A 16,597-nucleotide genomic window follows, 5' to 3' on the forward strand; every position below is an offset into this window, starting at 1 on the left:
TCGCCAGTCTAAAATGGATCGCCCAAAGACACCTCCGCCGAAACCCAGGTCAACCGCGCCTGCCGGAACACCTCCAACACCGGAAGTGACTCGTCGCATTGTGCCCCGGCCCTCACCCGTCATTCGCGATCCCCAATGCTAACCCCGTCACCAGGAAGAGTCCCGCCTGAAAGCCAAAGCCCTCCGCGACCGCCGCGAAGCCGAGGCCCCGTCAGCCCCGATCCCAAAGACCTCCTCCGGCCTCATCGCAACAGACAATGTCCGCATCACCAAAGCCGGCGCATCATCCGGCGCAGGCACGAAACGCACATACTCGTCCATCTCGACCTCTGCCGACCAACCCTCCACGAACCGCGATGCCCGCGACACGGCCACCGCCCCGCGCCCCGCACGCAACTTTGCAAAGTTCGTCGACTACAACATGTCCGCCATGACGGACACGAAGGGCGGCTTCCTCACGGCCGAAGACGACCCGCACAACACCGCCCTCGTGCCCAAGGCCAAGCCCGGCGGGCCGCCCACCGAGGAAAAGCCCAAGGGCATGTCGAGTCAGGAGTGGGAGAGGCTGCAGCTCCTCAAGAAGCTCCGGAGGCAAAAGGCCGGCCCGTTCGAGCCGGGCCTGAGCGTGCTCGCCGACGACGCCACCCGCAAGAAGTGCCGCGAGTGCTCCTCTCTGGAGATCGACTGGGTCTGGGACGAGGTGTTTAACGTGCAGGTCTGCCATGCCTGCAAGGACTCGAACCCGGACAAGTACTCGCTCCTGACCAAGACGGAGTGCAGGGAGGACTACCTCCTGACGGACGAGGAGCTGAAGGACCCGGACCTGCTGCCGCACCTGTCCCGGCCAAACCCGCACAAGTCGCACTGGCACGACATGATGCTGTTCCTGCGCTTCCAGGTGGAGGAGTACGCGTTCAACACGAAATGGGGTTCCGCAGAGAAGCTCGACGCCGAGTTCGAGAAGCGCGAGGCCGACAAGAAACGGCGCAAGGAGGCCAAGTTCCGGGACAAGCTCAACGATCTGAAGAGGAAGACGCGGACGGAGGCGATCAGGCGACAGCAGGCCGCCGGTGCGGCGGGATCGGGACCGAGGAAGTTTGGCGACTCCGTCGGCGGAGGCAAACATGTCCATGACTGGGGACGGGCTGTTGAGAACGAGGATGGCATGACTGTGAAGAAATGCAAAGAGTGCGGGATGGAAGTCGAGGAGTTGGAATTTTAACTGCCTACCTACCTATCTTACAGTCAAGTTGCCTCGTAGCGTAATACCCAGTCAATCATCTTCTCATTTGAATTATGTACGACGAAACAATGGACATCAAAAGTCACACGACAGGCGCAGCGGAGGGGGTATCGACAAGTGTAGTGAACAATGCCCCGGTACATATTACAACAGGACGGATGGCACCCAGTCGCACCCATATCCTGTCCCCATCTGCTCCGACGCGCCAGCCCACTGCCGACCGCCAAAGCTCGTTTCCTCATGCCAAGCATCTGCAGCCATAAACACCCATTCCTCTCTGCCATGCGTCAGCCCGCCATCAGAAGTCCGTCCCAAGAGCATGCAACCCAAAGACAACGACGCCATTCAACGGACGCTATGCTGCTGTATATTTTGCTCTCTTCTTCTTCTTCTTCTTCAGATATGCCTCTCCTCTCCGTCTACCGCGCAAACACCTTGACAACGCCGTCACCTCCGCCGCTGACGACCCACTTGCCGTCCTGACTCCAGACCACCGAGCATACGCCCTCGCCACGCATGATGCGGTGGCTCGTAATCTCCTGCGTGCAGGATCGCTTCTCAAGACTCCAGAATCGCAAAGAGGCGTCGTGGCCCGCGCTGATGAGCTCACGGCCATCAGGACTGAGGGAAAGGCTCGAAATCGATGCGGGGTGCGCGAGCATGTTGTATGTACATTGTCCTGTGATAATGAGCCATGATTCACAAAAGGGGAAGTCCTCAACTTACCGCTGTTGGCATCGAAGAATCGCACGAACCGATCCTCGTGTCCAGAGATGATGACGCCCTCAACGCCTGATCCTGCCATCGACCTGCCACCACCAGTAGGTCCACCACCAGCGCCAGCGTCCTCTTCAGACATGCCGCTTTGGGGTTGCTCCAAGCCCACGGTTGTCGCCACAACAGCATTGACGCTGGTATTGGGGGTTCCGTCGTAGGTTTCCAAGCTGTCCATGGTGCCCGTTTGCTCGCCGGTTCTGGTGTCGTAGACAAGGATGGCAGCGTCAGAGTAGGAAACCACAAAAGACTCTCCATTGGCGCCAAGGGGTGTGATGCAGGTAGGGCTTGCCGTAGATCCATCAGCCCTTCTGATGTTGTGCACAAGAGTATGATTGAATGGAGAGTTGGATGCCATGTTGGGCTGCGGGGTGCTCGAGAAAGCGCTGCCCGAACTCATAGAATTGCCACGAACACGGCCTCTGCTCCCCGTCGGACCAGCTCTGTTCGTACCTGGCTGAGGACTAGTCAACTGAGGCGGCGCGCTGACAGCCCAAAGACGGACGGTTGCGTCGGCACCTCCAGAGACGAGCATGATGCGATCAGGACCGCCGTACTGGTTGGTCTGCCCAAAGACCGATCCCAGCGTCGTTGGCAATACACACAACGCCCAAACAGCGTCGGTGTGGCCTTCGAGAGTGGCCTTGGGATCTACCCTGCCACGCTCCCAAACTCTAATGGAAGCATCTTGGCCTCCAGAGAAGATCCAGCCGTCACCTTGAGCACGTCCGCCAGTAGAGAAGTTTGGAGATGGCGACCAAGAAGTCAGGCAGAGAACCGCGCCAGTGTGACCGCGATGAGAGAAGTTAGCAGTCACGTCAAGATCCGACGCAGCATTTGTCTGCCCGTGACTGTCGACACGGGGGATATGGAAACGCTTGATCATGCCGTCATCTCCCGCAGTGCAGATCTCTGGCTCTCCTGGGCTGCCGCCACCAGAGAAGATGACGGTTCGCACAGTATCCAAATGACCACGCAGCCCGAACCGCAACTTGAAGTTTCCAGTCTCCGCCTTTTGAGCGGCAGCGTTCAACGACAATTCATGTTCAGCGCTACGCCTCCTCGACATTGAGCTTTTGCGGCGATGGGAGGCCGGCCCGCGGTTGGGGGACTTGGGAAGGTTGTCGGCGGTAGGAAAGGCATCGGTATCGGGGCGGTTGCTGGACTGCTGAAGAGGTTGCGAAGAGTTGGACTCGGGGAATGCGCCCTCGGGGAACTCCCATCCGTCAGTCTCGGGCGCGGGCCGATTGAGCTGAGGCTCTTCCGCGGGCTCAACACTGCTGACCGACTCGACGGCATGGCTGGGCCGCTGCTGCATGTTGTCGTCCAGCATACGCCCGGTCACGGACATAGGCTGCGGCCACTCGTTACCAGCAGCATACATGACGGGGGGTGCAGGTTCGGGGTTAGGAGGCGGCATCTGTTGCAGCTGTTGCTCGGCTGGCCTCATGGGTAGACTTTGGGGCTGACTTCGTTGCATAGGGGGTGCGTGATTCGGAGCAGGAGGCGGGCGGTTGGCTTCTCGGACATGGTTTTGCGGCACGAGCGACGAGGATGCGAAGGAGAATGGCGGCTCCTGGAAAGGCTTGCCGCCCGGCACGCCGAAAGGCTCGCCCTCGCGCAAGTCTTCCAAAATCGGGAGCGGAGGTGATTCGCGGGGAGGCAGAGGGTTGGCTGGCGTGATCATCAGGTAGGTGAATTCGGCCTGGCACTGATCCAGGAATGACTTGAGGTCGGCACGCTGCGACTCGTCGTCGCCCTTCTCGATGTCGATCTCGTTGCCGTCGGTATCAGTGGGCTTCTTGGTCGAGGCTGCACGCAGCTGTCAGTATCTCTATTGCCTTCACGAAGCATGGTTGACTCACATCTGAGCTTCTCCTGAATCTGGGCGGCGCGGTCCTTCTCGGCCCTCGCAGCCTCTTCGGCCTTGGATCCTCCCTTGAGCTGCACCGACTGATCCTTAACCTTCTTCTCGAGGATGGTGACATATTTCTTCAAGGCCTTTTGCGTGGCATCCGACCGCCTCGCCTGGCCCTCGAGGGCAGCTATCCTCGCCTTCATTTCCTGGCGCTCAATCTCCCACGCATTCCTGTCGCGTTCGTGACGGTGCCATTCGGTTTGGAGGAATCGCATGACGCCTGTCGGTTGCCATGATCAGCAAAACGGTCGTCGTACCTCTAGACACACGACGGAAGACCTACCCTGTAGCGTATACTCGGTCGCATTAGGCTGACCAGAGCCGTTGCCCTGCATGACGCCGCCCATCTCGTTCCCTCCAGGCCCGCCCATGCCGTTTCCTACGTTCGTCCCCATACCCGAGACCACCTGCCAGCTCATACGCGCGCAAGGGGAACGTGTCCCCGGCTAGCAGCTCAGCACTGCTGGCAGAGGTATCCGTGGGGAGGGAAGAAAGGTCGGTGACGGGTGACGATGGAGCTCGGTCGAGGTTCGCTGTCTCTCCTTGGCTGTTCCGCGGTTGCGGCTGCGCTTTTGATCGGAGAAAAAGCAATACGGTGTCTTTTTCTATGTCATTTGCCGAGGTGATGAGAACCAGCGGCGACTCGTCGTGATGTTGGCGCAGCCAAAGATGGCTGTCGTGGGCGTCGTCTCGGCGTGTCGTCGTAGTCGAGTTCGTCAATTCGAGAACCCCCCAAACCTGGAAGACAGACGGGAAGTGGTGTTCGGAGCTGTGGCACCCCCTGGTCAATTGGGAGCTTTCCACCGTCGCGTTGCCCGGTATCAAAGTACCTTACTTGGTACCACACTGAACACTCTGCTGGACGCAATTGGCCCAGTGCTGTCGGAGTCGGGGGTTCCTAGGGGTTCGACGTCGTGGTATCGCAGCTGTCCTCACTTCGAATCAAACGAGGAAAACCACGGGAAAGGAGGTGTCGTACGAGGAAAGAAGCTCCGCGGTGATGGGTGGCCGCAGAGATTTCGTCGACAAGTCGCGTTGGTGGCTTTTTTGGCAGAGACAAGAGGCAGGGCTGAGGTGGTCACTTCCCTGGCCTGCCAGTCTGCGTCAATCGATAGGTAGGTACCTTAGGTAGCCCGGTAAAATCCCCAGGAGCACACGCTGTTGGTGTGCTGTACACAGCACCTGTCCAGTCCAGTGTTTGTGTGACTGACTGAGCTCCTTGCCGCCAACCTCTGGATTTCAGCCAATCACATACCAACAGCACCAGATAAGGCCATAAGGCATCAATTCCAGCAAGGTTCCGTGTTCTCTTCAGGGGCACAGGCCAGATGTCTGCAGATTATGTAAGAATAAGCTTATCTCTTATCGTGGATTAATGAAATAAGACACTCTCTTTTATGAAGACATTGTGCTCATGGGCAGCCGAGTAACACGGGAATCGTCAGCACGGTTAAAGAATCGGAAATTCGAGACAGCCACACCATCAACGTCACAATCAGCCTCAGCCCTTGATCATATCAACTGAGATCATTCCTATCTAAGACGACCACCCCCCTGAATGGAACATCCAAACCCAAGAATAGCTCTGGGCTGGTGTCCAAACATACTCCCTAATCTACACCCAAGCCGTTCGAAGGCCCTCATTACAACTAAGGAAAGAAGAGAAAAGAAAAAGGAAAGAGAAAATTGGACTTTTATCCACCCGCCAGAGATCGATCAAGGCCCAAAGCTACTCCATTCGCATGCCCGTAACACGCCTCCCAACGAAACGAAACGCAACGCGACGAACCCCATTCTCCAAAGCCAAGGAAACGCGATATGTGCAGTGTCTGCCGACTGGTATCATGCCCTCTGCAGCTCATCCTCTCATCCGTAGCCGTCCGTATCTTCTCAACATGCCGACCGCGCGTAACAGCGAAGCCATCCTCCAGTGTATGATGTCGAAATGTCCTATGTACTTGATATCGTCATGTCGTCAAAAAGCTCGGTGCAAGAAATTTTGTTTTTCCGTGGTCCGTCGCTTAAGCGTACTGGGGCTCGTCCTGGCAGGCATCGATGACGCGCTTGGCGTTCATGATGATCTGCGACAGGTTCTTGAGAACCGGGTCGTTGCCCGCCGAGCTGCTGATGCGGACGAAGAGTCCCTCGACACGAGCCACCAGCATACCCATAATCTTTGGCGTAACTGCGCGAGCATCCTCATCCTGGAGAAGTGTCAGTATTCGTGAATAGTGGAAGGCAGATGAATGACGTCGAGACTTACCATGTTGCCCAGAGAGACCTGCAGGCTGTGGACGACCATTTCAAGCCAAGCAATTCGCTCACGAGTGTAAGACTCCAGGTTCAAGCTGACGGTCGCGGTCACCGTCAAGAGAACCAGATGAGGCAGGTTACGAACGAACTCAGGGCTGTACTTCGACATGTACTTCTCAAACACCTCTTGCTCACGGCCAGACTGCATCCATCGGACGACAGCCTCTTCGGCCCTACCCTCCTTCATGGATTGGTTGATGACAGCAATACGAGACTGGAGATCGGCGTCCATCTCCTGGTTTTTCGCGACGGTCAAAGCCTGGGAGTGGCCGTAGCCCATGGAGTGATGAGAGGCGCGGTCGGGACTCTGAACGTTGCTGTAGACGTGGCTCTGCGTCGTGCTAGGGACCTGGCTGACAACTGAGGGGGCGTTGTAGGAAGGCGCCGCGTGGTGATGCGGCACCTGAGGCTGCTGTTGCTGTTGCTGCTGCTGCTGAGCCTGGACACGAATCATTTGCTGCTGAGAAACCATGTGCTGTTGAAGCTTGACAAACTCGTTCTGGTACTGCTCCTGGGTAGCCGCCATGCTGGAGACTGTGCCCATGAGCTGAGTGACGACGTTGGTCAGCTGGTCAATCTTCTTGGTCTCGGCGAGACGCTGAGCGTTGATGGCCTCCATCTCGGTGCGGTGCTGTTTCTGCAGTTCGCCGGCGACGCGCTGGCAAGCCTGAACCGCCATGTTGGTGAAGGAAGGACCTAGACGCGCGGTCAAGGTGTTAACGACCTCCTGCTGAACACTGGCCGCGACGTTCGAACCAACTCTGTCAGAGATGGCCTTCACAAATTCGCCGTTCTGCAGCGCGTGCTGAGTCGCGGAAGGAAGGGCCTTGTGAATCTCCTTCTGAACAGAGTGGGAAACCTGGGCGTTCATGCTCTTGGAGAACTGGTCAGACACCGCCTTCGAAGCCACATCGGAAATGGCGGGAATGACGGCGTTGCTGAACTGCTCGTTGATGAGCGCGTGGAGCACCTTCTGGGTGTTCTCGTTGAGGACGTCAGACACCATGTTAAGGAGCTGACCCTGGCGCTCGGTGAAGTCGGCCTCGCGGGCGCGCAGACCATCGTCGATGCGGCTGTGAAGCGTCTTGAAGGATGAGTTGAGGAGGCCGTTGAAGCTGTTCTGCAGGCGTGACTCCATGCTGCTGATCGCGGTCTCGACGGACTCCTGGGTGATGGTGTTGGAAGATTGTTGCTGTTGCTTGTCTTTGCCGTTGGAAGGACCAGCACGAGGAGATCCGTTGGACTGGGGATCGGTGGCAGCAGCGGCGGCAGCGGCGGCGGCGGCGGCAGCTGCCTTCTTCTTTCGGCTCTTGCGTTCCTGCTTCTCTTCCTTTACGGGAGGGGCAGGAGCCGGTGTGTCGTCCTCCTTCGCTTCAGCCTTGATAATCTTGACCGGAGTCACGGATTCGGGGCCGCGACGAGGAGTGTTATCGTCTTGGGAAGGAGTGGTCTGGAGGAGAGACTCCTTAGCGATGTTGCGAGCCGATGGGTGTCCCACGTCGTTGTTCTGGTGGGCAGGCTCGGCAGGCTGAGCGGCAGGCGGCTTGAGTTTGGAGATGGTAACGACGCCAGCTTCGACGGCATCGACAGGAGCCAAGACCTTGTTGTCCTTTGACCAGCCAAGCTCAGCCTGCTTGATCAAGAGGCAGGCGACACCCTTGGAGTGCATCGCATAGAGCTCGAAGAGAGTCGGCTCGTCAGTCTCCTGGCTCATGGCAGGGCTGGAGAGGATGTCGAGGCTGCGGAGGATTCCACGGTTCGCGAACGAGTACTCGCGCACGCCGCTGATAACGGCGGTCGAGTCTGGCTGCGGGATGGATGTGTCCTGAGCGACCAGGCGCTGGATGTACTCAACCTGCGACACGCTCTTGAGGTTGTACTTAGGAGCCGAAAGATGCGCGAAGTAGATCGAGTTGCGGGTCGGGTGGCCGATGACGAGCATGCCAGTCGGAGGGTGGTACATGACGCTGCAGACAGCGTCAGACTCTTTGCTGTGCGGCAGGTTGAACTCCTGGACCGGCTTGCCGAGGGCAAGATCCCAAAGCTGCAGGGTGTGGTTCTGCTTCATGCCGATAATCATGTAGCGCAGGGCGCAGCGCTTCTGGTACGGGCGGAGCTTATCAACCAGGAGAACAGAGGTGGGCCAGGCCTTCTCACCCTCGGGAGTGCTGGTGAGAGTCATAAGAGGCTCCTTGATCTCAAGAGAGGTGTGCGCCGGCATGGGCCAGCGCGGGTCGCTGCCCTCCTGGGCGGCAGTGAGATCCCGGACATCCCAGAACTTGACACGGCCAGACTTGTCAAGAGACACTATCACGCTGTCATCCTGACTGAAGGTGAAGTCTTTACCGGCCTTACCAGTATTGATCTTCAACGAACACTGCTTGGCCAGCTTCTCGGTGTCAACAACACGGTCGTGACCGGGCTTGAAGAGGTTGTTCTGCATGATGTAGGTGGGCCAGACGATGTTGATCGACTTGCCACGGCCGACAGCAAAGAACTCGGGGTGAATAGTCGACGTCCGGGCGCGGGTCTTGAGGACACCACCGGGGGCATCGCCACCTTCGTGGGAAGCCATAGGAGGCAGAGCAAAACCGTACTGCTCAGGGTGGGCGTCCTCGATGTGGTCCTTCTCGCCGCTCTTGATCTGGACCCAGTAGACCGTGCCGCTGATGCCGGTGCCGATGATGGCCTCGCGATGGATGCCGGTATGGTCGGCGGGGGTGACGGACATGGCAACGTTGAAGATGCGGTCCTTGGTGTCAGTGAAGATCTTGGCGTCCTTGCCGTCATCCTGTCGAATGACACGAAGACCACCAGCCTTGGACATACCGTAGGCCATGTAGTTCTCGGTCGCAGTGTAAAGGTTGCGGTCGATCTGATCAAACTCCTTCTTGAGTCGCGCAATATCCATGATGGCATCATCACGGAATTGGGGGCGGGGGTCGGTGGCTCCATCCTGCAGACCGATTGAGATCCAAGGCTTCATGGGGAAGTTGAAGACCTTGACGGGCGAAGGAGTTTCCTCTTCAATCACCACGATCTCGTCCTGGTCGGCGCTCTCCCAGCTGTCGGCGACGGCGTGTGCGGCAGCTTCCTCGACGATCTCGCGAACCTCCTCCGCCACCTCGGCAGAGACGACCCGCTCGAGGAGGTCCCTGTTCTCCTCGCGGTCAAGCTCCTTCTTGATGGCCTGGGCGGCGTGGTGGGCGCTCGCCTCGAACTCTTTCTCGGTCCGGGCGGTGTCCATGTCTTCGAGATCCTGCAGGTACTCCGGCCGCGACTGCTCTTCCTCAGCGCGAGCCAGAGCCTGTTGGGCCTCGAGGTCCGCCTGCTCGGCAATGTCGTGGATGGCCTCCGAGACCGTCTCCTTGTTCTTGTCCGCGGCGGGTATGCTCGCAAACGAGGCAGTTGAGCCAGGCGTAGGGTTAGCAAGCTTGTCGGCAGGGGAAGAACCGTGTCCAATGCTGTGGCGGACACGCTCGGGGGAGGCGAGAGGGCTGCGCTCGCTGTTGATGCGCTTGCTTTCGCTTCCGTGATGGGAGCTCGGGGAATCGTGGGTCTTTTTCAGGATCTGGAAAGCCGGGCCGGCAGGTGACTGGCCAGCAGACTGAGGTGGGGCGATACCCGAGATGGAACCAGACTTGGGTGTGCGGTTCTGTGGCGACGCGATCTGAGGCTCCTCGAAGCTGTTGTTGGCCTTGTTGTAGCCGTATTGCTGCTGGTGCTGCGGGTGAGCAGGCTGCAGGTTGGAGTCCTGGGTCGAAGGGAACGAGTAGGTCCCGTAATTGCCACTTGATTGAGCGTAGCTGTTGGGATCATACTCGAAGGAGTTCGAGGACATGTGCGACAGGTTGGAGGGAGCTTGACCGGCCTCGGCGAGGACTCTCCCAAGGATGTTCTCGCCGGGCTGGGGGGCGGGACTGAGCAAGCTAGAGCGAGCCGACTCGGTCAGGAGCATGTCGTTCTGGCTAGGCTTCGGGCGGTTCAGCAGATTCAGCAGGTATGCGCGAGTGTCGTCGGGAGGCGAAGACGCGCCAAAGTTTGCGAAGGAGCCGTTCTGGGATGGCTCCGGTCTCGACTCATCGCCGTCGTGTGCTCCTTTCATCAGAGCGGCGAGCAGACCGGTGGGATCGGCGGGAGCGCGGGCGGGAGCGACGATTTGTGTCGGGATGGACGAAGGCATCGTCTGCTGGTGCTGAGACTGATGCAGTTGCGGCTGCTGGTGGTGCTGCTGGGGCGACTGCTGATAGTCCTGCTGGTGCTGAAGATGCTGCTGCTGCTGGGATTGCTGAGAAGACTGCGAATGATGGTGTTGATGCTGCTGATAGCTGGCGGGTTCCTGGTGAGCTTGGGGTTGAGATTGAGGTTGCGACTGCGCCTGTGAAGCTTGGCCGCCAGCACCGCTAAACTTGAGCAGATTCAACAGATTGGTGGTGCGATCGCCGTTTGAAGGCACGCTGCCACCGGGAGGTGTCGGCGCCGCAGGCAAAGGAGACACCATGATGGCACCGGTGGGGAGGGTGTTTCGACGGGGGAAACGAGGGACAATTGGCAAGGAGACCCTTCCGTCGTGACACGAATTGATGGTGGTTTGAAGAGAGAGAAGAGATAAAAAGAGGACTGAAGGGCAAAAAACGGACGGTGTTGAAAATAATTTTGGGACGGAAAGTACGACTTTGGGAGGCTGGAATCTCAGCCCAACCCAACACAACCCTGTAGCGCCAGCGAAGGTGCAGGGGGGTGACGTGGTTGAAAGATGCGGAAGGAAGGAAGGGCCGACCGACGTCCAATTGCTGCTCTTGCTGCTGTTGCTGTTGCTGAAGCTGCGGGAGAGCTGTTGAGGTGAGGTCCAACCTTAGGTGATAGGTACCTTGGTGAAAGGTCCGCGACCTGCCGTTGCCACTGACCACTGAGCTTAGGGCAGCTTTGAGCGTGCAAGAACGAGCCCGTTCAGTGGGTTGGTGCAGCACTGGTGCGGGTTAAGGTGCAGCTGCGCGCAGGAGGTTCCTGGACCAGCGCTGAAGCTTTGGGGGAGGTCTTTCCTTTCCATCGAATGGCTACGATTAATTCATCAATCTCATTGGCCCAGAACCAATTCTCTCCGTGTTGGTTGGCCAGGGGCATTTCATAGAGTGGATCCGGCCATCTGGGCCGTGCTCTCTGAGAAGCCCCCACCTCAAGTTTTCTGCATGCAGAATTAAATTGGAATTCCTGACGTAAGCAAGTTCCGGCTCACAAGGGGAAAGCAGCCAGCGTACGGATACCTGCCTTACCATCCTCACCTCTGCCTTGCCTTACATTCCACTTGTGCTTGTGTTGACGTCGAAGCAACCCGGCTTGCTGTTTCGAGCACGACCAAGATCTCCGTTCGCGATCGGTTCGCTCCAAGGCTTCCCGGGAATTCAACCAGCCTCGTCCACCCACGAGAGTGTGCTCCCAGAGCCCGCCGAACCCGCGACGCTCCGGCCGCCGCCCTGCGAAACTACGAAACCCGGCACGGGGCTTGGGCGCACAACTCCTCGGCGCTTTCGATCGTGAACTCTGGTGGTGGAATCTCGCGCGATCACGCCTCCGCTCTCGTCGTGCAAGCAGGCGCCTACTGCCCTTGAGAATAGCAGCCCGAACCATCCTTTCAGGGACCACATTCCAGCCTCACCTACTTCACCAGCATCCCCACCGCCGCCATGTTCTGCCTTCGGAGGTACGTCAAGAAATCCCCCTCAAGACTGTTCAAGACTATATGAACTCTTCGCTTACACCACAAACAGCTGGCTCCCCCTCCTCTTCATCCCGACCAACGCCTCTCCCGCCTTCATCTTCCTCTTCTTCATCTGCACCTACTTCCTCAACCGACCCTGCGTCTACTGCAGCTTCCTGCTCCTCATCCTCTTCCTGACCTCGTGTAATTGGTCCGACCGCTGCTTCTTCGACTTTAGCAGCAATTGGTTCCAACCGCGCTCGCCGACGTCTCTGGGCTCCCCGTCCCCGATACCCGAAATCGACCCGAACGCGACCTTCAACGCCACCGTGGTCGAGGTCATCAACACGACCGCCAGCGCCCTGGCCGGGGCCGCTGCCGAAGAACTCGCGAGGCAGAGGCAGGAATGGACCGGTCTGGGTATTGAGTGGCTGCGCAGCCTGTTAGGACGGAGGGAATGGAGAGTCGAGTGCTTGGATATCAACATCCGGTTGTGATTATGGATAAAGAGGGAGGGAGGGTTGATGATTATGAATGATGACAAGGCTCGCGTTTGCTCATCGTGCTGCGGCCATAGCTGGAGATGGCACAATCAATACGCGATTCCGGGCAGGCTTGGCTTCAGGTGCATACGATGGCGTTGTTAGGGCGCGCGTTATGAGGGTCAGTGGATAGATCCGGCTGTATGTTTGTTGGGCGGCATTTCTCGCAGCAAAAAGAGCTATCACGATGAAATCCTCAGTGCGTTAGCTGTACAACTGTGAGGAGTTTGACCGATTGGTAACGTGTCAGGTAACCTTCCCCTCACTAAGGTAGCCTGTCATAACATTGTCATCGGACTGGTAGAAGGGCAGCAGTACATGGTGTGTAGTAGCTTTCCCGGCAGGATATTCGACAGTAGCTACAAATTGATCGAGGGTCTGCCGTGTATTGCGCGGAGAAAGCTCAAGTAACAACTTACCTACATTGGCCCTGCTGCTTACATTGGAAACAATAAAGGCTTCTTATGATCGAATCATGCTTGGGAATGGCTGTGCTTGGTATGCTCCGAAAAGGACCGTCATCGTCATCTTCTCGCAGTAAATCACGAGGTTGACTAACTTTGTAATATGACGTGTCGAGGCTTATTTTCTTTGAGTAATTGATAACACGGCTTTCTCATACCTCAACTTTGACTTTAAGCATCTATACAAAGTTGAAATCCGGGGTGAAATGTCCTGCTAGGTCCACTATGCTGCCGTTGTCCCGAGGGACTTGGAATCTAGAGACATGCAAAGAAAACAACCTTCTGGAGACAGTCGTTTGCGTCTCCATTCACGTGGGTTGTGCCGATATGCCGTACACTACTTGCCCGCCGGCTGGATCCAGCATCTTTAACGACACCGATGACGAGGCTAGAGGCTCAGTCAACCGGCAGTCAATTAGAGTTCATCATGTTGCCGGGACGGGAAACCTGGACCGCAAAGTCGGCCGGCCGTCGCTGCCAAGCGCGGTACAGCTTGGTGCGGGAGTGTCGCATGAGGCACCGGGTAAGAACCGTAGCGGCGGGGCGGAATTGGAGGGTCCCCGGGTGCGGAACGGGGGCAGTGCTGTCTGCGACTGTGCCCGAATCCCGGAACACCATCCCAGCCAGCCCTGCCCACATTACGGCACATTGCACACGTACGAAGTAACGACACAGCACCGGGCAATTACCATCGATGAGTACAGAGTGGCGCAGATGCTTTCGGGTTGTGGCGCCACAGGACCCGTCTGCAGTGCGCGTATGACAGCGCCCTGTCCTACGGCGCCCGTAAGCCTGTGATTTCACGCCGTGATTCGCGTACGGATAGTGTACAGAAATGGGGCTCGCGGCTTGCCCAACAACAACAAAAGAACTGTTTTTAGCATTTCGTGCCCGGTGGGGCTTGTCCGAAGCTGGTGAGACGCAAAGCCGAGGAATGATGAAGAGGCAACACGGCGGCTCTGCTTCCCTCCCGGACGGTGGCCGGAGCCAAAGATAGCAAGCAGCATTCTTGGCAGCGAAATGAGTGCATCTCGAAGGATTCCGAATGTTGATTGAGACATTCCACTCTACGCCCGACGGTTGTGCATTCGCATCAGGCGTTCGTTATTGCTGTATCCGAGTATCAAGATCGATGCGCGACGTGAGCCGGGACACCGGCACTGAGCCAAGATCGATGCTTATCCCCAATTCCCCAGCCGCCAACCACTCAGTTTCCCCAGCCTTTGCTTGCGAAAGGAAGGCCAACACGCGACATGTCGATCATGCCGTTTTGTGGTGCAATGAGGGGTGCCCAGATTGCCTAGGGTGCCCAGCAGGCTGCAGCTTTGAGTTGTCTGTCGTTACTAGTAAGTGTTCGTACTTCTATCCGTGTTGTGTGCTGCTGCCGCTTCGGTGCCGAGATGCAGCCACCAGCGGGATCTTCCAGGATGCGGACATTGAATGGCTTTTGCTTCCTTGCCTGCCGTCTTGCTCAGTGTTTTCTCGCGATGTTTCTAGACATGGAATTCCGAGTTGCGGCTAGTTTGCAATAGCGGTGCCGACTTCCAGGAATTGCGCGGCAGTGACGAGTCCCCCAATGTTGACAGGAGGGCCTGAAACCCAATGCGTCTGCTGCTAACCGCCAGAGATGCCATGTTGCCGTGAGACTACCGAGCCGCTGGGACAGCTGGAGTAGCGTTCACGGAGGCGGCAGCTCCTAGCCTTCGAGCCCCTCAGGACGCAGTAGAGCAGCCGTAAGGATAAGCGGCACACTCGTAGCCTTCACAGGCTTCGACTGTCAACTTTGAGGGAGCGCTACTCCGGAGGCGGACGATGGATCATGGACGGGCGGAGCGGAAGCCCTGCGTAGCGGCCAAGTTGCGCCACGCCCCCCTCGGTGGAAAGTCAATCTGAGTCGGGTTATGCATCAAAAAGAGTGACAATGGGCAGACAGGCAGAAAATACAGAGTAAAAACTGACCCGAACAAGTGAACATCGGACGTGCCCCGACTTTGGGCCAGACAGCCGTTGTCCGAAAGAGGGATAAGGGGTGCAGGGGCTAAGGGAGCAGGGCCACGCGTCACTGTGGGACATTTCCCATGTTGCACGGCCAATGGAACCAGAAGGCGGCTGACGCTGGGGATAAGCTCCGCCGGAGTTTTGGGTTTTCTGGCCATCTCATTCCCAATCCCGTTCCAGACTGCCATGAGCCTTGAGGTCGTTATCTGGCGATGCGCATCCGTACGTAACCGCGGTATGGGGTGTTGACCCTGAGGGTGGATGTTGAAAACAGGTCGGGGTAGGTAGGGGACGGTGGTGTTCTGGCTCCAACTTGGGACGATTCGATCGTGTGGTGTCGTTCGTCAGCGGCCACCTCCTGTCTCGGGCATCCATCTTCTGATGTCGCAGAGCCGCTGATCACGGTAGAAGGGTGGTCCCTGGCCGTTCGGGCTGCTGTTTCTCTTTCCGAGGCTCTCGGTATGGGACGAAAATTCGCGATACGGGAAACGGCTGACGAAGAGAGCAATGCAAAATGACGACCTGGGTGACATGCAGCCCGTATTCAGGTCAGACGGTGGTTATGGAAGGCCGGTCCAGCTTGACGAGAAAAAGCAGCCCCCAACAGCCCAAGCAGCGGAACGGAATTCGCAAATGGCTGCTTCGCGATACGATTCTCGCTTCCCGCCCGACCTCAAGAAGCGATGCCGAGGGAGGCCAAGATGAGGCCCCGGCGCAGGGCCTCGGATCATTGGTCCGGAGGCGCAATGGCTGAGGTTCTGAAGGCCAGCGCCAAACGTGCCAAGCGGGCGGATTGGTTTCCAAGAGCGGCCCAATTTCTGGGAAATGGCGCTGGAAGAACGGCACGGCAGGCTCAGCTCGTTGACCGTTGTGTTTTGTTCGTTTGGCAGTCAGCCTGGCGTCGCGGTTGTCGGTATCAGGCAAATGCAGATATGCAGTTCTTGAAGTTGACCATCGGGTAAAAACATGCATCCTGGGAGCCATGGATGATGGTTGGAAAGGAGATGACGGACACGCGACAGTCGACTGCCCTGTTCTCATTCGTCCGTCCGGCGAAATGCGCCCGTCATCGATATTCTGGTCGCCGTGAATTGTGTTGATTAAGCCCAGATTTGGCCCGCGGTGGGTGGCAGGGTTCTCTGGCTTCCGATGGAGAAAATGTCAAAGGAGGTTCCATTGTGACGTTGCTGGCAGGTGGTCGCCTTCCAATTTCGATACCGGTCCAGGGTCGGGTGCACCGCTAAGTCCGGACGGAACGCTGTGCTGCATGGATCTCGGTAGATGCATATGCACTCCATCCGTCATCCCATGAAAAGCCATCTGAAGAGTCTTACTGCGGCTGACAGAGACTTTCCACGACGCGGCTGATATCCGATGGTCGAGACAGGACGACACCTCTTCTGGCTCAGACCATAGGGGCTAATTAGAAGCAACTGCGGCACGAAGAACGACTGACATGGTCGTGAGCGCCTCTTCCAAAGATTAGGAGGGAAAACTTGCTTCTCTGTATAGGTGGATTGGATACGTGCAAGACACATCGTTAGGTAGGTATCCGTGGTGTTAGCGGAGCCCCCGTTATGCTGCCAAGACCGCTACGCCTAGCGGGTTATGCGGTGACTGGGGCCAAGAAACACCAAGGAACACCAA

The 16,597-nt window shown here is 57.7% G+C and overlaps 4 protein-coding genes across 4 annotated transcripts; 2 read left to right on the forward strand and 2 right to left on the reverse strand.

Moving 5' to 3' along the window:
- Positions 1-13: 13 nt before the first annotated feature.
- On the forward strand, positions 14-1,222 carry CkaCkLH20_07971 (DNA repair protein; the record flags this gene model as incomplete). The annotated part of the gene is made up of 2 exons (XM_038890686.1): positions 14-85; positions 155-1,222. The coding sequence occupies 2 exons, from the start codon at positions 14-16 to the stop codon at positions 1,220-1,222; spliced, it is 1,140 nt and encodes a 379-aa protein (XP_038743869.1).
- Positions 1,223-1,662: 440 nt separating this feature from the next.
- Positions 1,663-4,306, reverse strand: CkaCkLH20_07972 (uncharacterized protein; the record flags this gene model as incomplete). Its single annotated transcript, XM_038890687.1, has 4 exons — positions 1,663-1,922; positions 1,970-3,829; positions 3,883-4,155; positions 4,219-4,306. The coding sequence occupies 4 exons, from the start codon at positions 4,304-4,306 to the stop codon at positions 1,663-1,665; spliced, it is 2,481 nt and encodes an 826-aa protein (XP_038743870.1).
- A 1,650-nt stretch (positions 4,307-5,956) lies between these two features.
- CkaCkLH20_07973 (uncharacterized protein) lies at positions 5,957-10,749 on the reverse strand (the record flags this gene model as incomplete). Its single annotated transcript, XM_038890688.1, has 2 exons — positions 5,957-6,139; positions 6,199-10,749. The coding sequence occupies 2 exons, from the start codon at positions 10,747-10,749 to the stop codon at positions 5,957-5,959; spliced, it is 4,734 nt and encodes a 1,577-aa protein (XP_038743871.1).
- A 973-nt stretch (positions 10,750-11,722) lies between these two features.
- On the forward strand, positions 11,723-12,443 carry CkaCkLH20_07974 (uncharacterized protein; the record flags this gene model as incomplete). The annotated part of the gene is made up of 3 exons (XM_038890689.1): positions 11,723-11,827; positions 11,885-11,949; positions 12,017-12,443. 3 exons carry the CDS (start codon positions 11,723-11,725, stop codon positions 12,441-12,443), a joined length of 597 nt encoding a protein of 198 aa, XP_038743872.1.
- Between the last annotated feature and the right edge of the window lie 4,154 nt (positions 12,444-16,597).

Source organism: Colletotrichum karsti (assembly GCF_011947395.1).
Source record: "Colletotrichum karsti strain CkLH20 chromosome Unknown Scaffold26, whole genome shotgun sequence".
In the NCBI taxonomy this organism is placed as follows: Eukaryota; Fungi; Ascomycota; class Sordariomycetes; order Glomerellales; family Glomerellaceae; genus Colletotrichum; species Colletotrichum karsti.